The following is a 23982-nucleotide window of genomic DNA, read 5'->3' on the forward strand; positions in this document are numbered from 1 at the left end:
CTCCAGGTTTGAGGGGAAATGCCAAAGGTCAGTTTGGTACATGTAAAATTTGAGAGGCGGATTTAACGACTAAGAGATATCAGGTAGGTGTTCGGCTGTGAACGGGAGACGTTCCCAGGGCAGAAGAGTGGTCCTGGCTGGGAACATAAATTTGGAAGTCGGTGCATTTAGATGGCATTCAAGGTTCAGAGGCTGGGTTGGATCACCACGTCCATGAGGGTAAATGAGAAGAGCACTGGAGCACTCCAAAGGTTTGGCAGTCAGAGAGATGAGGGGGAACCGGCCCGTGATCAGGATGGATAGTCAGTGGAGAGGGAGGAGAGCCAGGGGCTGACTGGCCAGATAAGATGAGGGTGGAGAACCGGTCACTGGCTTTGGTGAAGGAGATGGAGCACCTTGGCTAGAGCAGTCTCGGGGGATCAGGGTGGCGAAAGCCCGGTGGACAAGAGTCAAGAGAGAACTGAAGGGGAGACACAGTCTAGACATTTCTTTGGGGGTATAGCTGGGGACTGGCATTACGTGGGTCTCCTCTGCTCCAGGTTTGCCCACATTTCAACATCTCTGCCAAGCTCCTTCCAGGAGAAGTGCAGCTTAGTGATTGAGAGCACAGGCCGAGAACTGGTGGGCCTAGGACCCAACTCCCAGCTGGTCTCTTACCAGCTGTGACTAAGGCAACTTTCTTAACCTTTCTGAGACTTTTTAAATGGGGATATTAATAGTACCTACTGGGGAGTATTGTACTTAATCCTTATAAAGATCAAATAAGGTAATAAACATGGAGTGTTGAGCTCTATAGCTATTACTGTTATCAGTATTATCTTTTCAAAAATGCAAAACTGATCATGCCAATGACTGTCTCTTCCCACTGCCCTCCATCCTTTGGGTCCTGATTTCATGTGCAGCCTATCTCCTTCACATTGTACACTCCGGAGATGCAGGCGAAGGCATTTGTAGGCCCCCCCAAGCCCTAGGGCAGAAAGCTAGAGCTGCTTTGCCTGTCGGGGCTTAACTCCAGGAGGCGCCATTGCCAAGGCCCTCCACTAGGGGGCGAGCCTGCTACAGCTCCGCTCCTCCGAGCTCTCGCAGACGGCGTCAATCTGTCCAGAATACTTTTTGATTGTGTGGTGTTTGCAATGTCAGGCGGCCTCTACCACGGATAGGCAAGAGTTAGCCTGGTGTTTATAGAAAAGGAAAGGAGGGAGACAGAGATGGAGAGACGGAGGCTGGAAAAAGGAGGGAAGGAGGGAGGGGGAAGAGGGGAGGAAGGAGGGGAGGAAGGAGGGAGGGAAGGGAGGAGGGAGGGAAGGGAGGAGGGAGGGAGAAAGGGAGGAAGGAAGGGAGGAAGGAGGGAAGGAGGGAAGGGAGAGAGGGAGGGAGGGAGGGAGGGAAGGAGGGAGGGAGGGAGGGAGGGAGGGAGACTCCAGCAAGAATGCCCGTGGTCGGCAGCTCTTTTTTCTCAGGGGAAGTGATGAGGTGGGACTAGGAAAGAGGTGGGGAAAGAGGCGTTAGAGGAGGGGAGTGGGCGGAGGAGGGGTTAGAGAAAGGAAAGGAAGCAGGCCCTCTGGGGACACGCAGTGTCTGCCGTCTGCCCGCCCAGCTGTGGCCAGGACCGGAGCCCCTGGAGCCGAGCTGAGAGGAGACGCTGCAGAGCGCCGAGAGGACCACGCCAGCCATGGTGAGCTTTCGGCCCGAGGGTTTCGGAGGGCCAGGTGGAACCTCTTCCAGGGGCTGCAGAGGCAGGTGGCAAACGACGGGAAGCAGCACATCCCACTTTCCTTGGTTTAAAAAAAGCCAGGAGCGAAAATCGCTGCGTGCTCCTAGGACCCCTCCCCTCGGGTGCTGCCCTCTCCTTGGCTGGCCTCCGGGGAGACTCTCGCAGGACCGTCTTGTTGAGATGAGCACCTCTGAGAGCTAACCCTGCGGCTACCCCACAAGTGACACACTTCAGACAACACGGTTTTAAGGTGTGCAGAAAATGTGTGGCCTTGTCATTGGAATTGCTCAAAATGCATTTCCTTTTAGTTGAACAAAACTGAACTGCTTGTCTTGGCTGGTGTCTGTTTGGTTACCTAATGCTTTCAGGTATTGGAAGCATCATAATCAGGTGGGAGTTTTTAACACTGAATCTAGACACCAATAGCTCATTAAGCACCAATGAACACTTTAAAACAGTATATACTAAGTATCGAATAGTTTCATCTAACAGCTCAGCAGACAAGTAGAGACAAAAAAGTTACTGAAATATAAAAAAAAGTCTGCGTTGTAACAATCAGCAGCTCGAGGCTAAGACACAAAATAAAAGACCCTGTGTCGGTTCTGAGGCAAATTCAACGCTCCTCGTTTATCCATGTCCGAGAGATCAATGCCTGGCCAGGCTTCGTGAGCCGATGTGTTTTGTTAACTTTAGGAAAGTTGTAGGAGCCCCCTCAGGGGGCCGTAGGAGTGTGATGTGAGTGTAAATCTTGTGTTTTACTTGCAGCTGCCTCCACGGAAATGCCGGAGCGCCCCGAGGGTCTTCGGGCTGTGGGTGTGGACGGCGCTCTGCTGTGGTGCGTTCTGCTGTTTGTCTATCGCTGAGCCTTTTTCCCGCGTGTTTATTTCTCTTAAGTGTCCACGGGGCGCACGGGTCACAGGGAGAATTGTTGGGTAAAGGGCTGCTGACCCGCCCTGTCCCCTGCAGGGCTCCTTTCTTCCTCTCGGCTTTAATCCTTCCCCGCAGGGTCCACGTTCTGACAAACCCACAGAGACCTTAGTCCTGAAGGTCTGAGGCCGATTAAGGGAAATCTCACAGGAAGTTACAACCTGTACCAGATACTCAGTGCTGGGCTCCTGCGATTTACCGACAATTCGGTGGACACCGATGTCACCCGACAGTTACAGTACGAGCTCTTCAGGGGCGGGCCCTTTACATAGCTTGTTTCTGTTTCCCGCTGATGTGACAAGTGCGGCGTGTGACTCTCGAGCAATGTTAGGCAACTGGATGAACTTTCTTTCCCGTTTCCTCAGTGAGCTATTAGTCTTCTTACGCCCTAGCCTGAATTTTCAGCTCTGGCCAAGCAAAATTGCTTTCCTTGGCCCCTCGCACATTCCTTATGTCTGTCTGCCTCATGCCGCCTGGGACCCTAGCGAATGCCCTGCAAGGTGCCAAGCACTGTCCTGGGCACTGAGGATACAGTGAGCAGTGAGCAAAACAGTTCCTCCCCCAGGGCTGGCCCTCCGTCTAGTGGACCGCCCCTTCCAAGCTCTGCCCAAATGCCCATTTTATGACGTCCTTTACTCAGGAATCCTGTTTCATTTCTGATATGTTTGACTTGATCAAGATTAAATATGTTTTCTTTGTATCTGTTATTTCTTATTTAGAATCTTTAGGAGGCTGTAACATTGTATCTCTTTTCTTTGGTATTTCTCTCTGGTATTTACCCTACACAAAGAAAATACTAAATGTTGATGGCTGTGGAAACTTTCCTTTCCAGCAGAGCTTAGAGTGGCTCATGTTACTATGCGGTCATTGTGTGGTCATGGTTTGTCCTGTTTTTCTCAAAGCCCTCATATCTGAAGTGCCTATATGCTGATTATACATCATCAGTTGAGTACTTTTGTGTCCAGGACACCATCTAAGCGAATTTCACAGTCTGACACCATTTGGTTTTTTAAATTGCTCTTTTTGTTATTATGTAGTTAGATATCTAAGGCTTGGGCTGCACATGGAGGTTTTCCCAGAAGCAGTTCTTCTTATGCTAAATGTTATCTTTTTGGTACAAAAAAGATGACTTAAAAATATATCATTATTTCTGCCTTTATTCTACTTCTCTCCCAGGATTAAAAAAAAAAAAAGTAGACAGTAAATCTTAGAGCTATATGATGTTATACTTAAATTAATGTTAAATGACATTGTACTTAAATTAATGTTAAGTGATTGACAGCTACTAAGATAAAGAAATGTGAATTTCTAAAACATGTAGATTAAATTTCACTTGAAAGAATTTTGAGAAAAATTTGTTTCATAAAAATAAATCTAGAAAGCCACCAAATTTGTCCAAAATAGAGCTATGTGCAGAAGCGTTCTCTATCATGGTGAGAAGTGATCAGGACTAGGAAGAAGGCGTACCTCCTACTGTCCATCTCACATGGCCGGTGTTGAGCCGCGGGCGGTGACGTCGCCCTTGGGGTGCCAGCCTCCTCCCAGCCCGGGCCACCCTAGGAGGTGTCCGCTGTGGCCCTGAGCCTACAGTTCACGCCCATGTCTTTCAGATTTCTCGGCCTATCATGGAACCGACTGCTGGACTTACCATTATTCTGAAAAGCCCATGAACTGGGCAAACGCTAGAAAGTTCTGCCAACAGAATTACACAGATCTAGTTGCCATTCAAAACAAGGGGGAGATCGAGTACCTGAACAGGACCCTTCCCTTCAGTCGCACCTACTACTGGATAGGAATCCGGAAGGTAGGGGGCGTGTGGACCTGGGTGGGGACCAACAAGTCCCTCACGGCCGAAGCCGAGAACTGGGGAGATGGGGAGCCCAACAACAAGAAGTCGAAAGAGGACTGCGTGGAGATGTACATCAAGAGGAGCAAGGACGCGGGGAAGTGGAACGACGACGCCTGCCACAAGCCCAAGGCCGCGCTCTGTTACACAGGTAGGAGCCGCCACTCGGCCGAGGACGGCCGGAGAGCACTCGGGCGGGTCCTCCAAGGCCGCTCAAACCAGGTCTCTGCGGGCATTTCTGGTGTGTGAGGCTGGTCCCCGCACCCCAAAGCGATATCCCTGAATGGACTTACAGCAAGAGGAGACGTGCGTCGGGAGGAAGGGCTGACTAGACCGTCCCAGGGGATGGGGGAGCGTAGCTTCTGTTACCCCGGTGTCCCCATCCTGCAGCAGGGGGCTTGGTGTCGCGTTTCCTGGGTGGCCTGACCCTGTAGATATAATGACACATTGTGGTGTTTCATTATCTGGTGTATAAATTTCCGTAAAGGCAACTGTAACAGTTCCAGACAGTCCAGATTTTCCCACGTCGCATTGTAACAGTGAAACAGTTCGTTTGGTCCCTGGTGAACTGGACTCCCTATTAACTTGGCAGACTTGGGCTTTTCAGTCTTTCTGGCATTCTTTCTATGAAGAAAGGCATTGCCAAGCAATCTCACTGCAGAAATGATTGGAGTTCAGGGCATCTCTTTACCTGCTTATTACATCAAAAACCAAGTAATTGCAAGAGTTTCAACGTGTGTCCCTAAGTTTCCCCAAAATATTACAAAGTGTTAACACTGGGAGATTCTTTCAAGAACAAACACTTAGGGCTATATGGCCAGTATCTGACGTAAATAAAAATGTTAGCATATGGTTTTTATGCAAAGGTACTATGAAAAAATGTACAAATAAAGTTTTCCTGTTTATTAAAATAGTCTCAACCAAAAAGTTATCTATGCCTAAAACAATGACTATGTGTGCTAAAAAGTAATCACATTAAAATGATTTCTTTCTGATCCCCTTGCAGCTTCTTGCCAGCCCTGGTCCTGCAGCGGCCACGGCGAGTGCGTGGAAACCATCAATAACAACACCTGCGCCTGCGACGAGGGCTACTACGGGTCCCAGTGCCAGCTCCGTAAGCCGCTTTCCCTTCCCGGGCTCTTTCTGTGCGAAGGCGCAGGGGCGCCTGCAGCTTGTGGGAGTAGCTGGGACGCACGCTACTGGCCATTCTGAGAAATGAGAAGTTCTGATCATAAGGCCGGGCTTGCGCAACACTGGTACCTTTCCGTAAAGATTTCATAAGTCACGACGAAGTTTCACTTCTCAGCAGGTGTTTCCCAGTGGCACAAAGATCACAGCCGTGATGGTTACAACAATGAGTGAGGTGTGGTAGATACCTGCTCTTAGAAACTCATCACTCTAACGAGCTTGTCTGGCTCATTAGAACTAAATAAAGCCTGAAAGAAACTAAAATGTGTACGGTTAGGAGGGCAAGTGGCCCAGAATGTCATCTCGCTTGGTTATGGAATCCTCAAAGTCACAACAGGGCCAAGGCCCAAAAGAAAAGTTCACACAATGATACTCAGCACATCTGGTCAGAGAGATAGAATAATAAATCCAGCACGTTTATTTGGGCTGGGAGTTTCAGAAGATATGAAGGCAAATCCATTATGGATTCTGCCCTTATAGGATTTACAGTTAACTAGTGGAAATTATAGATGCCCATCATTTAGTGTGATGGAAGGAGAGGTAAGCCGGGGTAAGCTCGCGGGGGCTGGAAATTGCCCAGTGAAGCAATCTGGCCTTTATCTGACAATGAGAGGCTACATGCTATCTTTTTTTTTATATATATATCTTTATTGATTTCAGAGAGAGGAAGAGAGAGAGACAGAAACATCAATGATGAGAGAGTCATTGATTGAGCCCACAACCCAGGCATGTGCCCTGACCGGGAATCGAACCCTGTTGCCTGGATCCTAGGTCGACGCTCAACCGCTGAGCCACGCCCGGCCGGGCTACATGCTATCTTTTTAAATTGACTTTATTGGGGTGACTTTGGTTAATGAAATTATGTAGGTTTCACTACACTACGTCACCTGTCTATTGTGCTGTGTGGTCACCACCCCAAGTCAAGCCCCCTTCCATCCCCACTTGTCCCCCTGCACCCCTGTCTTCCTCTCTACTCCCCCTTCCCTCTGGTAAGCACCACACTGCTGGCTGTCTGTGAGGTTATGTGACATTTAGTATCTTAACACCTGTGCTTAGGGCAGCTGCCCTAGAAGCAGGCTCGACACGGACTGAGTGGCGGAGGGTCAGAGCAGGAGAGAGCCGGCAGGGGTCTGCTGCGCTCCCCGGGAGCCCGGCGGCAGAGGGAAGGAAAGCGCAGACTCACAGGCGCGAGGCCGAGCCAGTCACCTCGCTACTGAAAGCCACGCGTCAGATCCTTTGACTGAGGCTGGCTGGGTTTCAAAACTGTGTTTGAAGTATCTGGGGCATGAGATAGACTATTACAAGGAGAAAAAATAAAGCCACGCTCGTGGAGAATAAATAATTAAAGCCAAAGTAAATTTAAATGTCAGCCAAGGGGAACTGACCTAACTCATTCGCGGCGTTGCAGAGCCGTGACCCTACCCAATGCTTGACCCTCACTCCCCCCCAACGCTTCATTTTTCAATCCCTCTGTCGCCGGCAGGGCCAGTCCACTCCTCGTTGAACGTGTTAATCAATTTTGTCTCCACTTCCGTCAGGTCACTCTTTCCCGGTTTTACTCTACCTGTGATCATTTCTCTTGTTTTTGTCATGGGCACGAACCCAAGCCCTACCCTTTTGTTAGCCCTCAGCTCCTATCTTTTGTCCACTGCCCTTTGGACTCCATAGGCCCCCCTTGGTCAACCTTACCAGCTTTTGTGAACTGGAAAATCCATGTGAGCTTTGGGCTGACACCTGTTTCCAGCCCTGAACTCCGAGTATGCTAAGCATATCCGTGGGGTGCCCACAGGCTGCAGAACACTGTCCCAGAGCTTCTCTGTTGTCTCCCTATCTCCACGCGCGGTGCCACCATCTATATGAGCGTGCGCGGCCCGGCTTCGGCCCTCCTCACTCAGCCCGATGCTCTTTCTTTTCTTACTGAAGTGACGCAGTGTGAGCCCCTGCAGGGCCCAGAGCTGGGCACCGTGACCTGCGTCAACCCTCTGGGAAGCTTCAGCTACAGCTCGCATTGTGTCTTCAGTTGCTCGGAGGGGACAGGACTCGTGGGGGTTGGAGAAACCACCTGTGGGCCGTTTGGAAACTGGTCGTCTCCTGCGCCCACCTGCCGAGGTGAGTGACGGGCCTGGCTGGGGGCCTCGAGGGGCAGGCCGAGCGCACAGGCCGCCCAGCAGGGTCTTGCTAAGAAGTCTGAACCCTCTTTGGGAGCAAAATTTAACCTTAGACTACACTGCGGTGCTTTTCAGGGGGGCAACTGTTATTAAAACAAAAAAAAACCTACAAACAAAAAGTGACAAGCAAATGCCCCTGGAGCGCCCTCCCCGTGCAGGCATGTGAGCGGCGCAGGCGGGTACACGGCCCTTCCCTCCCCCGGGGCCCGCTGAATGGCCAGTGCCACGGAGCCTCAGTGAAGCCCGGGTCTTTCTCTCCTCTCGGTAACGCCTGTTTCGCGTGGCGTCCTACTTCACCCCAACCAGCTTCCTTCGGGAGGGCAGAGGCCTCGATATTGTTTCGCTGGTTTTTGTCGAGACCCTCTTACCTTTTCCCCTCCGTGGGCGCCCAGGACAGCAGCTGCCGTGGAAAACAAACCCCAGGTCTCGGTCCTCCGTGTGTGAGAGGAGGCGCACTTTTTTTTTTTAACTGTCGGCCACCTCCTTGCAGGAGAAGACTGCTGGTGGCCGCCCTTGGGCAGCCTCGCTTACACTTTCTATCTTCGTGCTTCTGGCTCACTAGTCTAAGTGGTTTAATTCTCAAAAGAACTGTCAGGATCATTCACTGAAATCAAGGCACTAAATCGCCAACCTGCTGAATTTTACAGAAGTCGAGGGACTTGCCTCAGGGAACTGGGATGTTTGTCACAGTTGCTTGGGTGGGTTTAGAGCAGGTGAGAGGGAGGAGATTCTCTACACTCCCCGAGAAGGCCCCTCAGCTCTGGCGGCCCCGGCCCTGTCGCAGGGCTTCCAGCAGCCGGAGCGACGCCCGGGGGCCAACCCTCCCCTCCTCCCTCCACCTCCCACCCCCAATGCCTTCGGTGGTCTCCGGCCTCACCCCTGACTCTCCATCAGTCTCGAGAAAATGAAGTCTGGAAGCATTATCAGGAGCAATTTCTAGTTTAGAAATGTGTAGAGTCCTGTGGGTGTTCCCGCAGTTGAGTCAGGCAGCTTTGGCTAAAAACCTTTGGCCAAGGGAGGGTCTCTGCTCAGAATTTTTTTCTCTTTTTCATTGAAGCTATTCCGTGTGAGCCTCTAACAGCACCTGATTTGGGGACCATGGACTGCAGTCACCCCCTGGACAGCTTCAGCTTTAAGTCTGTGTGCACCTTCAACTGCTCAGAAGGAACTGAGTTAATCGGGGAGAAGAGAACCACCTGTGGATCGTCTGGACTCTGGTCGAACCCCAGTCCAGTCTGTCAAAGTGAGTCAGTTTGCCCCATGTGCTGAATACCTTACAGATGGAGCAGATAGCAGGGAAAGATATATTGAACTTCCATATTCCATTTTGCTAAACATATGTGTCTTAAGAATAAATTTATACATATTAATTTACCACATAACCCTTGACTATTCCCACCTCTTCCTTCAGTGATAGCCGTTTCCTTTTTCCAGCCATTTCTCCACTCCGCCCCTCCCAACCTTTAGCATCTAAACTCACTGTCTCTACTGACTTGTTTGTTACCCATTCTTCCACCGCAGCACAAGCTCACGTCTCGGTTAGTCCATGAAAATGCCACTACAGAGGTCACGAATGACCACGTAATTCCAAAAGCAGTGGATGCGTTTCAATTATCGTTAAGCCAAAGCGTCCTGAATCTGTGCATGGGGCCATGTCTCCCTCTTCTCTCTAAACCCTCCACCTGCCAGTAGGTGCTAAGTAAATGCCCATTAAATTCACATGTGAAAGACTAGCTACCCATGTCTACCCCTGAGACCACCTGCATCAGTGACAAACGTCTTTAAATAGTAGGATCTGTGGAAGCTATGAGAGAGGCTGGTCTCTGTGGGTCGCGGGCTGGGGAGTGGGGTGGGGACCAGGGTCTTCAGGGGGGTCTGTGTTCAGGCCATGGGTCCTTCCTTTTAAGGCTGGGCTAGTCCCTTCCTCATGCTCGTGTGTGGATCCTCTGGGACCTTGAGCCCCTTTCCTTTACCGAGTTGGGTGTGGGGATGGAAGCAATGTAACGAAAGGGTCCTCACCACAACATGAGGATAAGGGAGGCCATCAGACCCTGGGCAGACCTGCAGAGGAAGTTCCTTGACGGGTGCTCTCAGGTTACAGATTTCCCCACATCGATATTTTTTCAATAAAGGTCCCCGATGATCTTAGGTCACACTTACAGGATGATATAGAGCTGTGCTCCTTTAGGCACAGGGGGTCCCAAACACTGTGTACACACTCAACAGCTGATAGCTCAATTGATGTTTCTTTCTTTTCGGATTTAGCCCATTGCAGTTAATAATTATTGAAAGTGTGTACACATTTTGGGGGGCCCCCTGTATTTGTGAAGGAAGCAGGAGAAGTGAGTCATCGGCAGACAGGCCAGTGCCGGTCCCTGGCATGTAAAGCCCAAGTGCCTACACGCGCACAGCTGCTTCCAAGTAGGAGCACTGATGGTTTCTTGTAGCTGATCGGTTACCTGGCTCAGATCGCTGGCTTTGATTTTTCCTACAGTCATGCTGGCCTTTTAGCGCTTCTCTGATTTAGAGTCCGAACCATTCAATAAGACCACGGAGCTAAATACAGCGATGACCCCTTCTTGACAAGATTTTAGGTGCATCTCCCGGAAATTCCATCAATCACAAATCTGGGAATGACATTGCTTAGGCACCGGCTTTGCCCCTGGACTCATCGTGGGCCTTCCCACGCCAGTTCCCTCATCCGTCAGATGGCATCAAATGGGCAGTTGTTGGGAGATGGAAGGAGGGGAAAGTCTGATGTCATGAAACGGCACTAGAGAAACCCTGCTCATGGCCTCATGTGACGTGCCTCCCTCTTTCCCTTTCAGAACTGGACAGGAGCTTCTCGCTGATCAAGGAGGGAGACTACAACCCCCTCTTCATCCCAGTGGCCGTCATGGTCACTGCATTCTTGGGGTTGGCATTTATCATCTGGCTGGCAAGGCGATTAAAAAAAGGTATGTGAGTTTACCTTCCTATGAGAATAATAAAACTGTGACGAGAAAAAATATAGACACCTACAGGAAATCAACTCCGATAGCTTCAACTAAAGCAGACATCACCCGGAGACGTGGGGGGCAGCCCAGCACACACTTGCATTAAAACACATTGGCTGATTTTCGCTTTTCATCCAACAAACTTTAAAAACAAGCAAAAGGCCTACTATCTTCAAGCCACCTTGCTTGATAGTTGACAAAAGGTCCTTTGCTCTTATTTAATTCTGGAAAAAGGGTGCATGGACTCTGACCTCCGAGAGCCGCGTGCCTTTGACTTCGATGAGTCCGATGTCCAGGAAAGTTTTCAGGCACTGCTCCCGAACACCTGACCTCACCAGGCGTCACATACCCGTCTGGCTTCCGACACGTGGAGTCGCACTGTTCCCGGGATGAGCCCCACTCTTTCTCCCGGGTGCCGGCTCACTAGGGACACAGCCTGACAAGGCACCACGTTCTCGGGCTTCCCTCCACCCTGGACGGGAGAAGAAACGGGAGCGGGAGGGCTGCCTCGAGAAGCCAGTATCTGCCCTAAGTAGCAGCTGAGCACCACCAGGGGAACAGCATCACTCCCCCACCTGCCCCTGAGTGTCCAGCCCTAGACTGGGACCAACCTGCCAGTTGCAGGCCCGCAGTCTGAGGCTGCCACGCTGGGCCAGACTCACCTGGCAGAAACGGTCGAGACTCCGAAATTCATGCACAGTAGGAGGCTTTTATAAACCCCTGCTTCAAGCTCAGGGCCATCGATGACCTCAAAACAACTGCTGAGCAACTGGACTGTGTTGCCTTCCCCACGGGGCCCGTGGATGCCATATTAACACTTCCATCAAATCAACACGTATTCTGTGCAGTGAATGTGGTATGGAAGGGCCACACCCCTCACCCACCCATCCTCACTGGCAGTTGCAGGACTAGTACCTACCGTTTCTCAGTGGCCTTTCCCCCACTATGATCTGACCTTTCATCCCAAATTTAAGACTAAGGGAGCTAGATTAGTTTTCCAACCAACCCAGCAAGACAGAGGAGGGGGCGCCGTGGATGTGGGAGAACTTCAGTCACTGTGACCCAAGAGCACTGAGCAGTTAATGCCCCGCTCCTGCTGTTAGACATTGGCCAAGAATGGATCCCGCCAGCTTATAGTACGATACTAGGTACAGCAAGTAAGTATTGCACAAGTGCAAAAAGGGAATGAGAGGTCCCTCCCGCCCCGATCATCGCTTCCCCTGAGGCTTCAAAGCCTGATCCCAACGCCCTTTCTTTCCTCCCACCTTGGGTGACGTTGGCAGCGCTGCGGGGGCTGAGGATTGCGGGGAAAGATAGCTAAATAGCCTCTAAGGACTTTGGGGCTGTGAGTCACCTGCATAAGGAGGATATTTGTTCCCAAACTCTAAAACCTTTTAATAAATGCTAGTAGAATCAAAAGAACAGAATTGAAGTCACAGGTACTCAGTGTGTGTGGGGGCAGGGGGCTGGCAAAGGCTGTTTTATAAACAGGGGTGAGAAAAAGCAGTGGGGTTGTTTTTAAATTTTTTACCTTGGAGTCATTTCTGTACAAGATCTCAAACCGATAGCTTGAAAACTTCATGCCCCTGCTGTGGGAATGAGTGTGGGGCAAACAGGAAACAGATAACGGGCAGTTGGGCTTGTCACCACTATGCCAACCGAGAGCAGAAGCCCCAGAGATCACTGACTCTGTAGGAAAGTCAGGCTGTGTCTAACATGACATTCAAACAGCCTTCATTTCTGAAACCCCGTCTGATATCCCCAACTTTCAAGTCACCTTTTCTTCCAACAATTTTAGTTGTAGATCAGTTGAAACATGAAGAATATTTTTTTCCTGTAGAGACAATGTTAGAAACGATGGGCTGCACCCCTAGAGAGTTTCTAACACAATGTAGCTGATGCATTTACAACAGTAAAAGTCAAAACCAATAAATCTGAATATACAGAGTACTCATCGGCTCTGAGGATTTTGCAGGCTCTTGGGGCTCAGAAAACTGGAGAAAGGGGGCAGGTGACCATTCAGAGCATAGTAGCCAGTGAAACGACCAGAATCTTGCCCTGTCCTTCTGTCCTCAGGTGGATCTTCTGCATCCGCACTTTGACCCCTGCCCTGCTGGTCTTGACCTCCAGACTCCAGCTCCTTTCTTCTGAGAGAGGAGACAAGGGGGGGGATGCTCCAGAGACATGCACCCCTGTGCATGGGCTCGTCTGGAAACATCCCCCCAGCATCATCATTCTGACTAGTCATTGTCATTGGCCTTGTTGGCAAATGAGGAAACTGAGGCGATAATGTTTTAGGCCAGATCTCTAAAGTCCCTGAATGTCAGCAGGGACCAGAGCCAGGCTGCCATCTAGATGTGCCCCCGAGACCACTGGTCTTCAGGCCAGTGAGGTTCTACTTTTCCCCTTGGCTGGGAGACTTTTCCACCTGAACCGACTCACAGGGTTAAAACAGGGCACGAAACTGCACACGTGTTCCCTTAGTTCCCTTTTCTTCAAAAAAGGAACTGTCTCAGTGGGGACAGACTCTGCTCGTGTGCTGCTCTGCGCTGCGCTGTCCCTGCAGGAAAAACGTATATGAAGACAGACAAATGGAAATCAGAAGTGAATTCAGATTGAATTCCCTCTGCTCACGCGTATTTGGTTCATGTCATCAGCAGGCTGAATTTTGGGAGAAATATTTAAAATATTAATTTCTAATATTTTAAAGGTTTAAAACAGCAAATGAACGCTGTCTGAGCTTCAGGGTCTGCACTGAATACTTTGAATACTTTTTTTTTAATCAACTCAATGAGGAAGATATAATTTCATGCCTCTTTCACGGAAGAAGAAATGGCTTAGAGAGGATGGGCAGGTGGCTATTCAAAGACCGCGGGTGGCAAACAGGGCCTGCATCTCGGTCAGGCTGTTCTGGGGTTCCAGGTGATACCCTCTGAAATATACTGCTTCCCACTGAGGTTTTTCCTACTTCAAAAGCTTTTTTTTTTGCTTTTATTTCCTCTGCAACTCAACTCTACAGTTCATTTGTTTATAGCCTTATTTATTCTCTGCTTAAAAAAAAAGATAATTTACAAAATGCATTCAGCATAACAAGTTAAAATGTAAGAAAATTAGTTGAAATGTAAGAAAAGTGAGGTCCAAATATACAAGAATAGGTTGGAGCCAGGGGTGAAGGTGGGACACAGAAATGTGTGTGTCACAAAGCCCTATGCACTTGACAAAAGAGGGTCTCAGGCCTGGCCCAGAGTGTCCCCGCAGCCAGTCAAAGAAGGAAACATACTCAGCTACGAGTCACTGTGTTTGTGAGAGACAAGCACAGCGGTTTCTCAGCTAGGGGGTGTCGTTCCCGCCGCAGAGACCCGAGTGAAGAACCTTCTGTGGGGACTCTCAGGAGGGGGTGTGAGAGCGCAGGACTGTTCCCAGCGCATCTGTCAGCAGTTAGGCCCCGGGGAAGAACCTGCGGGGGCGGCGGGTGGGAGGGAGACCCAGCCCTGGGTGGGGTCTGACTGCCAGGCAGCCGGGGCCAGCTGCCTCGGCCTTGGCCTTGGCCTTCACCTTGGCCTTGGCCTTGGCCTTCACCTTGGCCTTGGCCTTCACCTTGGCCTTGGCCTTCGCCTTCCACAGCAGCGCAGGTCGCGGAATGGAGGGCGTGGGGCTCTTCTGCCGAGCGCTGGCCGCTGTTTGGGCCACAGCGTTAACCCAGTCCGCCCAGGCTTGGGGGCAGAAGGGGCCCACCTAGCACATGCATAGGACACTTCCAAAGACAGTTCTGAAGGTGGGAAGGGCTCTTTACCCTTATTTTTTAAAATGGAAATTGTCTACTTTTGCTGATGCCATTTTTCTGTTCTATTTTTAGGCAAAAAGTCTCAGAAAAGGTAAGTTTTACCCGCGGGCAGCTTCTCCACCTGTCGGTCTGTTCTCTGCCTTCCTAAGGTGCTTCCTGTCAGAGGCAGGCGCTTCGCTCTTCATCTCGTTCGCATGAAGCTTCCAGATCAGCAGATCAGCCTCCAGCCTCCCTTAGAAGCAGTGGCTTTCTTAGCGTTAGCAGAGCTGAGTGGATGGATGAACCGGGAACGCCCAGTCAGGAAAAGGGAGCTCTTTCTGGTTGTCCCCAAACATCTTTTGAGGATTGGAAGCACTGTGGTGCATTTTTTCTTGTCCTGGGTGAACACGAGGGCCGCACTAAACACCATACTGAGGAAACATCCAACCCAACAATACTTATTGAGAAACTGTTGAACCCCAGGCCTCGAGCAGCAGGTATAGCCCCGACTCCAATGCCTAGCCCAAGGGGTAGGTGACTGCTACTCCGATGAGCACTGTCCTTCAGAAATCTGGAAGAAGTGGGGAGCACAAATTCCATGTGCAGCTTCCCTAAAGAGGCACTGTTTTAGTTTGGTCCTGAACCCCAGGTTTCTTTAATTGGAGAAACACAAATTTACAAGAGATGCAGACCTGTGAAAACACATGGCCCTTCTGGCAGACATGAAGAGGGCAAAACATCTATCAGCTCAAGAGGCTTAGGGACTTGCTCTGAAAGGTTAGGAAGGAGAATGTAGGTGAAAAGAACTGTGAAGATGAGATTTTGGTGACATACTAAGTTCCCAGCGAGGCTTTTAACATCTGAAGTGCAGCGAGATGCTCCCCGAGGAGGCGGGTGCCTGCTCAGACAGCCGTCCTGCAAGCCGCAGGTGCTCACAGGGCGCAGTGGGCTGAGCTCAGGGTGCAGAAAAGAAGCAGAGGAGACACCGGCAACAGAGGCCAGGTCACAGAGTGACTCATCCGCCACGTTAGCGTGTGGACTTTGTCCTGGGGTCTTGGGGGCATCACGCAGGGCTTTAGGCAGGTGAATGTTGTACTGAAATTTGTATCTCGGGAATCTTTGCATTTGACCCATGAGGATCACGAAAGTCAGCAAACGTGGGAAGTGGGTGAGCTTGGAGGCAAAGGACTGTTTCGGAGGAATTTGAAATTATTCGGTTAAAACTATCTAGAGAAATAGCAGCGAGGACGAGTTGATGAGATAAGAGGGGGTAGAGTCAACAGCGTGTGGTTATTAACTGGCCGAGGCAGAGAAGAATCAGAGAAGCCGCCTGGGCTCTGATTGGGGAGCTGGTAGGTGGATGCTATCTCTGCTATGCAGGGCTATTCACTGAGATGGGGAGAAAAAAACCACACAAGAAACAAAAAGAGAGAAGTTTTGGAGCTGGAGCTCCTGGGTTCGGTTTTGTACACGTTGAGCTTTGGTGCCCGTGGCTCATCCATGGTCCATAGGTCCAGTCTGCAGCCCGGGGGCTGCCGTGGGGCAGGAGAAGTGGAGGTCGGGGTTCTCACTTTGCAGGAGGTAACTGCCATCTGAGGACCGGGCACAGTCACTCAGGCCGTGTGCGCGTGTGAGTGTGCAGGAGGGTGTGGGAGACGCAGGCGACCAGAGGAGCAAGTCAGCCGAGGACAAGGCGGGGTGGGGGGTTGCCGGGGAAGCAGAAGGCCAATCAGGGGAGTATGGGGTCCGGGACACCTAGGAAAGGAGGAAACGGAAAATGTTTCAAATGCTGCCAGGGGAACGAGTGAATTCCCCTGGGCGTGACCAGGGCATTGGCGGGGAGCCTGTTGTCAGCGTTGAGGTCAGGACAGAAGTCGGGTGGCCAGGGCCTGAAGACTCAGAGGGCGTGAGAAAGCACATGGAAGTCATCGCCCTTGGAAAGCTTGGCTGGCAGGAAAGGAGAGAGTTGGGGGGTAGCTGGGTGGGGGCAGAGGGTCAGTGGAGGTCCTTTTGTTCTACTTTATTGCCCCGTCTTCCATCTGACAGTGTGGATGGGTCCTAGACCCTCCCCAGCTCTGTGGGCAGGAAACCCACACAATACGCAGCCTTCTTTTACACTCACACCCACTGAGTGAAAGTCTTCCTGGCACAATCTACCCAGGGCTGTTTTCTGGCCACAAGAACCACCTGTGTTTTTCATCACCATTGGATGGAAGCAGATCAGTATAACTTTTTAGACGTCCTTGGGGACAGGAGGAATATTAGCATTAAGTTAATTACCATACCAAGCTAATTGCCATGTTAAGTTGAATGGTTCCCTAATTTTTACGTGAATCCGTCTATAGTTATTTACTAAACACCTTTGTGCAGGTACAATGCTCAGCTTGACTGAGACATGAGAGGAGTAAACCCTTACCCCTGACCTCAGGGAGATTGTCTAGTTGGGGAGTTGAGACAGACGTATTTTAAAGAATCAGAAAAACGCAAGGCGGACCACGGCAACGGTCAACGAATTCTGTATTGATAAGAAGCTTCCTCCACGACAGAAGTTTGCGATCACAGAAAATCTTATGAGATCTGTACCCACCTAGATCCAAAGACCAGGCTCTTAACTTTTAGGCTGTTAGAACCCAGGACTCTCGACCCCCAGGTTAGAGCTGTACATCCCAGTAGTGTGATCCCCCCACCAAAACCTTCGTGTGCTGGCACCGAGGAGGGGCGGGGTGGAAGAAGTAGGGCGTGTTTCTGAAACAAGCCGAAGGTGACATGAACACCATCACGTCCAACGCCTGTGTGCATTTTCTGAGAGCCCTTGAGAGACTGAGCAAACGCTCACAGTCCTTTGTGCTCGATCCTACTAGCCTTCGGTTGGTGAATGACCGGCGCCTAGGGCACCTGCGGTTTCGATTCTTGCTGGGTTATTTTGACTCTTCTGCAAACTTGTTGTTTATCACCTCATTTGGTTTCTAGTGTCTAAATTCTGCCCGGGTAAGAGCTACACCCAAGATACACAGGAAGATACGATGCCAACCTCAGGGAGGGCCTGTGTGAGGTTCTGTTTTCAGAAACAGCCTGTCTGCTGGCAAGCACGTTTGCAGCTGCTGAATTGTGGTTTCCCAGGGCAGTTCCTCCCCAGAACAGTCTCGGGTTCTCGTGGGCCTGTGAAAGGTGCCATGGAGACACACCATATTTGGTTCTCGCCATCCTTTCCAAGAATGAGACAACTGCTTCACAAACAAGAGGTGGCATCCAGTTCACAAAACTAAACTTGTCACCATCTCCTTAAAACATAGCCCACCAGAGTCAGGCCCTTTAGACCCACCACCGTGGCTGCATGAGTTCGGTTGTCTCTGATTTCTCTCTCCCTTTGAGACACCTTCTTCCTCCCTGCCTCCCACTGTTCATCTCTCTAAAGCGCGCTGCGTGCCCGTTGGGCCTGAAGACAGAGCCTGCGCCTCTGACCTTTCTAAGCGTGGGTTGTGGACCCGCAGCACCCCTGGGAGCTGGTTAGGACGCAGGATCTCAGGCCCCCCCAAACCGCAGGATCCGAGTCTGCTTTAACACCACCCCGGGGTGGGAAGCCCCCGGGGGCGTGAGAAGCGCTGCATTAGGATTTCTGGTCTCATTTCCCTGCTTCGGGGCATGTTCTGCATTTTGTTCAGCCCACTGGACATGTTTCCTTCACCTTAATCTCACCTTTAGTGCATACTTACCTTTCCTACTAACACTTCAGTTTTCGCAATTCCGAGCTCCCTCCTTTAACTTATATTCTCTTGTTTGTCATTCAGCATGGATGACCCATATTAAGTCACGCCCTGGGACAGAAAGTTCTGGGATCCCTGCGCACCCCCGGATTCTTCCAAGCCTCCGTGAGAAGCTCCGCACAGCGCTGCCTCCTCCACCGAGAGGACCCGCGTCTCGCTCAGCGCAGCTGGAGCGCTTTCTACGGGACCAGCAGCTGCTTCTGCACCCCTGCCCCCTGCCCCCCCAGCCCTGCTGTGGTTTATGTGGTTCAGTGTTTTATTCCCTTTCCTGTGGAGAAACAAGCCCAAAGGGGAAAGGATTCCGTGGAACATAAAGACATCCAGTGACCCTCTCTTTCTTGACTCTTGTTTCCAGTTTCAGCTCAGAGCTGTACCTGAGACACACACTCCTAAACACAGTGGGAAGTCCACACACCGGCAGCCACAGACCACACTTTACATTGTGGGGGTACATTCTTGCAGAAAGGTCATAAAACCGATGTCCTTGCTTCCCGACTCCAACAAAGCAATGGGGTTCTGCTCCGAACAGGAACAGCCCTATCTGCACCGCGCCCCACCTTCCATACACGCAGGCCCTGCTGTGTCCTGCTCCAGCCCCACCTCCCTCCGCCCGCCCCGTCAGTGGCTGACTCCCACACACAGCATCTCAGGAGCACCAAACGCAGGAGATGAAAAAGCACTGATGCTTTTCTTGGATTTGGGTTTCGAGGTCTCTTTTTGTACCCCCACCCAGATTTCTTGAATTTTATGTTTCTTTTATAACCACTACATTGTTGATAAAGAAACATCATCACCAGAACGCCCACTGCAAGCAGCATCCATCCCTGTGGAGTTCTGAAGAAGAGTTAACAGAAGTAGAAAGAGATTCCGTGCCTCATGCTGAAAGGATTCCCCCTTCCCCACCCCCAGTTCTCTTATCCGTCTACCTAGATCCCATCCATGCCTCACAACTCATCTCAGGCACCCCTCCTACCTCCCTCACCGCTTTTTTCATAACTAGTCCTTAGCTAGTCTGACCATGGCAATCTCCCCTTCCTGGCCTCCTACTGCAAGGTTAGTCTGTAGCATGCAACTCTGTACTTAAACACAGCTTGGCATGTTTTTTAATGTTACCTAGTTTGTTATTTTAAAAATTATCATAGGTATGTTTTCTCCCAAGTAAAACTCCACCCTCCTTAAAGGCAGAGACTGTGACATATTCCTGGAGTGTCTAGTCCATTACTTGACATTCAATAAATGTGTTCAAATAAATTAGAAAGAGCTTACAGTGTACTGCTGATACCAGTTGCAGCAAACCCTCTCTCTATGGCATGTGATGGTCTAAACAGATACCCACCAAAGTCAAGGGCTGAGTTCTTAGAAGAGAATAGGGCCCTTGTAAAAACCATTTGGAAATACGCCCTGTCCATGGCCAATACCGCTTTCATATAAATGTGTACAGCTGTGAGAATGGTTTTTTGGTGATGGTTACATTTTCCTTTCTCTAAGTCGTCTCAGATTCTGCATTACAACAAGGCTGTTGTAAAAGAGTCTCCATGCCGTGCACTATAAACCCAGGGTGTGCCACTTTCATGCAGTTTAGGACTCATCCCTCAGAGCCAAACAGTGCACCAGCTGCTCAGACTCAAGGGGCAGCCCTGACTGAAGGCCCCTTTCAGCTAACACATCAGGACCCGAGTGGAAGCTATCTCTTGGGAATGAGAGGTGTAAGTCCTAAGGAATGATCATCTTAGGCATTATGTGACTCTACGTCTTTTCAATGAAGATTCATAAGATTCATAAAGAAATAAAGATTCATAAGATAAATTTCTCCAAAGACCTTGGGACTAAGTCTCTCTGAGACTTAGTTTCCAGTTTCTTTGCCTATAACATAAGAAAGAAATACACCTCGTTTACCTCATAGGGGCCTGTGACGACTGAGTCAGGCGTGAAACTACTTGGTGAACTGACCTTAAATGTAGATCCCCCCCCCCCCCCATCTTGCTGTTCATGCTTTCTAGTGTAGGACTCTGGATCTCAGCAAGGGCTTGAGCAGAAGCAGGTCTGAGGCCTTCTCTCTAGGTTGAAACCAGAGGGTACTTCACTTGCGTTCAACTAGGAACCCAGTGCTCACTCTCACCTGGGGTCAGCCTGCTCCCTGCCCACTAGCTGGGGTCAGGTGGAAAGGCGTGAGCTGGGGAGCCAGACCCACTCCCCTGGAATCCTGCCTCTGCTCTGTAGTGTGACCCTGAGGTCATCAGCCTGAATTTCAGATTTATTTACGAAATGGGGATGCCATTACCTTACTCACACAGTTGTGCTCCAGATTAAGGGAATAACCAAGACTACTAGCCTTTGTGAAACTGACAGGGTCTAAGAAACACAGAATTATCACTTTCTCTGGATTTGTTCACCAAATTTGTTTGGCTACATTATTTTAATTTTCCGAATATGTATTTTATTAAATTAAGATTTACTTTTATAACCTTGGCCCTGATAAGGAAAATTTGTCCCCCTAGTGTCACACACGTCCCATGTGTGACCCCAGCTTGAACCTCTCGGCCTCCTTAGTCCTGTGCTCTGTTCTTTGACACTTGCCTGAGACAGACCCAGCTCCATATGATTTAATGAGAAACAGATGAGACTAGAAAGTGCCTTCATACCCAAATCCTACTGTGGAAAACTAATAAAGTTACCCTTTAGACAGCTATATCTTCCCCTCAGAGTTCCCACTTTCTGCCAGCTGACCCGTCTCTTTATTTCCCATTTTCTCTCAAGTTCTTCTAAAATTTCTCTCTCTTGACTGCAGCAATTTGGTTCTTCCTTCTGTTCACCTGTCCCACTCAGGAAAGAAAAGCTGCCACCACCAAACCACATACAACCATGACAAGGTCAAGGAGGTCATCAGCAGAAGTAGAGAGAGCTTCACTTCCCGTGGTCCTTGGCAGTCCTGTCGCATCTGGTGGCCTCCCAGCATTTCATGAGCTAAAGCCTTCCTTCCCTGCGTGACTCTGAAAGGCCTCATTGGAACTAAGCTTTTCCTTAGCATCTTGATACAAAGCTTAGTCCAGGCAACAGATCTAGTGTTTGTGTTTCCAACTCTGGAAGTTCTAGCAGCTGTAGCAGCCATCATGACGATAATAGTAGGGTGACAGATTCTTTTAAGTTTGTTATCTTAAACTTATTTTTGTTGGCATCCAATGATCTTAATTGACATCCAAATCCAAATTGGGGGAAACTGCCTCTTCTTGATAAGCCTCTGAAGCAGCAGGGGAGGCCCTACAGGCCAGTGTTGCAGAAGCTTCAGCTGCAGTAACGTGTAACGAGGGCGCTCTGGGTAAGAAAATGCAGAACACCTAGTTTCCGTTGCTCCCGTGAGGGCACAGGAGGAACATGAGGGGAGGAAACGGGGACAGAGCGGAGCTGGAAAAGTTGTGGGAAGCAAGAACTCAGCAGGGCAGCCTGGCCTCCGAGGACAAGTGGGAATATTAATAAACCCTGCGATCGCCTCGGCGCTGCACAGCCCTCCGGGAAGACTCGGCCTCGCCCGCAGGTCTGCGCTCAGGCGGCCGTGAAGGAGGCGGTGAAGGCCGACCGGGCCGCTTTCGCAGTTTGGGAAAACAGCGGCTATGAAGGCATAACCGCAAAAAGCAAAGACGGAGCAAAATATTTCGGCAGAAACAAAATATTTAGAAAGAAATCAATGCCAATGTCAGCATGAAAATTAAGCTCTTGGGGAATCTTGAGAAGTCTTAGAGGAGGTTTGGGGTTCCCGCTGTTATCAGCATTGTTGATCCACTGTATCTGATTTTAAGGGGCAGAGAGACCCCGGCTGACATCAGGCTCACCGTCCTCAGAGCATTTACTCTTTGGCCACAGGTCTTATCCCCATTTTGAATTTTGGAAAACTGAGGCTCAGGGAGATCAAATAACTTGCCTGAGTCCACATGACCAGCAAGTGTCCATGTCATAGGCGAGGAAAGTGATATTAGAAAGAGCTGTGTGTCTTATGCCGAAGAGAACAGGGAGTAAACATTGATTCAAGACAGATGCGATTTCTCACGCTGAGCACTCGGGCAGGCCACAAGAACGTGGCCATTCCCCAGGTTGTACGAAAGCCACCCGGGGCAGTGACCCTGAGAGAGGAGACTGTGTCTCTTGCCCTCAACCCTTAGAACTCACCCCTACACCTGGGACAATAGATGCTCGTGCTGGTTACCGAGAGGTAAACATGGAAATGTCTACTGTGAAGAGGGGCGTAGGGAATGGGTGGTAGGTAGTTTTCAATTAACCAATTAAATGCCTGCCAAAAATGTGCTGTTGCAAGAAATGTTACCAGAGGCTGTGGACACACAGGGCGGAGTCCTTCCCTGAAGGACCCAGCAGTGGAGGTAGGAGGAAAACTGCACCTCTGACTGCAAGTCAAGGCAGCAAGCAGGATGGCAGGCCCAGTGTGCAGACCCAGGGGCTGCAAGTCAAGGCAGCAAGCAGGATGGCAGGCCCAGTGTGCAGACCCAGGGGCTGCAAGTCAAGGCAGCAAGCAGGACGGCCGGCCCAGTGTGCAGACCCAGAGACGCCGTGGCTCGGGGGAGGGAGGGCCACTTGGCAAAGGGCAGCAGGACTTATAAGTAAAATAGAGTGAGGTCTAATCAGCAGCCAGAAGGTGAATTAACTATCTGAGACAAAGGTATTAAAGTCGGAGATGTCGGAGAAGTTTTACTGGCTTGGCAGAGAACCAGCAACACAAAAGCATACAATGTAGGTCCAAACCCAGACCCAAGCCTGTGAAGTTCATGCCGCAGTTTCTGGGAAAGCCTGAGCCAGAGAGGGACAAGATCACAGTGATATTCTGGGAAGATTAACTCGTTTGAGGGGTTCGGAGTGGAGGAAAACGGAAGCAGGGTCTAGTCACTAAGTGTAATTAATCAGGCCTGATGACTAGGGTGGGGCCAGGAGGATGCCACTGAGAAACACCCTCGACTCTTTGGTCTCCAACTAGCTGGGGTCAGGGGCCAGGGAGGGGGATGGCAGGGGAGTATGACAAAACATTCAGAAAGGAAAAACATAAAACAAAGACTCTGGTTAAATATGGCTTATGCAAATGTTCTTTTTTTTTTTCAAAGATCTTGTAGGAAAGTCCCTCCTTTGTTATATTTCCTCTGCATGAACCTATCTCCTTCATTCTTAATATAGGATTGAGTCAAGGGTACGGTAAAAATGCCGTTGGATTCTGGAAGGCAAGTGGTAGAGACCGAGGATGGGAAACATCCCCAAACTAAAGGCTCTTAAAGATATCAGATTAAATCAATTCTGACCCTAAATGGAAGCAATCTGAGTTCAGTTTCAGAAACACAATTTTGACAGAGACCCTGCTGCAATGGCTGGCCTTGTCTCAAGGTGCTGGAGCCTCTGAGAAGCCCTGCCCATCGGGCTCGCAGTGGACTGTTTCATGTGAATTTAGAATGAACGCGCAGAAGGCATGTCTGATGGAGCAGGTGACCGGCACAATTGTGCTAGTTACTTCTGGAGCATCGGCTGAATGTTCGGGGTACACCTGTGTCTCTATAGGAAACACATACCCACAGGAGTAGTTCCCAAACTTTTCTATTATGAGGAACACTAATTAAAGTTAAAAAT

The 23982-nt window shown here is 50.1% G+C and overlaps 1 protein-coding gene across 1 annotated transcript; it reads left to right on the forward strand.

Annotated features, from left to right (window-relative positions):
- The first annotated feature begins 1605 nt into the window (after positions 1–1605).
- SELL (selectin L) lies at positions 1606–18484 on the forward strand. The gene is made up of 9 exons (XM_016202351.2): positions 1606–1675; positions 2480–2549; positions 4252–4638; positions 5494–5601; positions 7599–7784; positions 8901–9086; positions 10672–10800; positions 14696–14714; positions 18391–18484. The coding sequence occupies exons 1-9, from the start codon at positions 1673–1675 to the stop codon at positions 18407–18409; spliced, it is 1107 nt and encodes a 368-aa protein (XP_016057837.2). The 5' UTR covers positions 1606–1672; the 3' UTR covers positions 18410–18484.
- The last annotated feature ends 5498 nt before the right edge of the window (positions 18485–23982 follow it).

Source organism: Miniopterus natalensis, chromosome 19 (assembly GCF_054644295.1).
Source record: "Miniopterus natalensis isolate mMinNat1 chromosome 19, mMinNat1.hap1, whole genome shotgun sequence".
NCBI lineage: Eukaryota > Metazoa > Chordata > Mammalia > Chiroptera > Miniopteridae > Miniopterus > Miniopterus natalensis.

What these genes read in the sequence shown, in the direction of transcription:
- SELL (XM_016202351.2), top strand. An exon ending in CGGGTCCCAGTGCCAGCTCC is followed by an intron (nt 5,602 to 7,598) that starts GTAAGCCGCTTT and finishes TTCTTACTGAAG; the next exon opens with TGACGCAGTGTGAGCCCCTG. An exon ending in TCCTGCGCCCACCTGCCGAG is followed by an intron (nt 7,785 to 8,900) that starts GTGAGTGACGGG and finishes TTTTCATTGAAG; the next exon opens with CTATTCCGTGTGAGCCTCTA.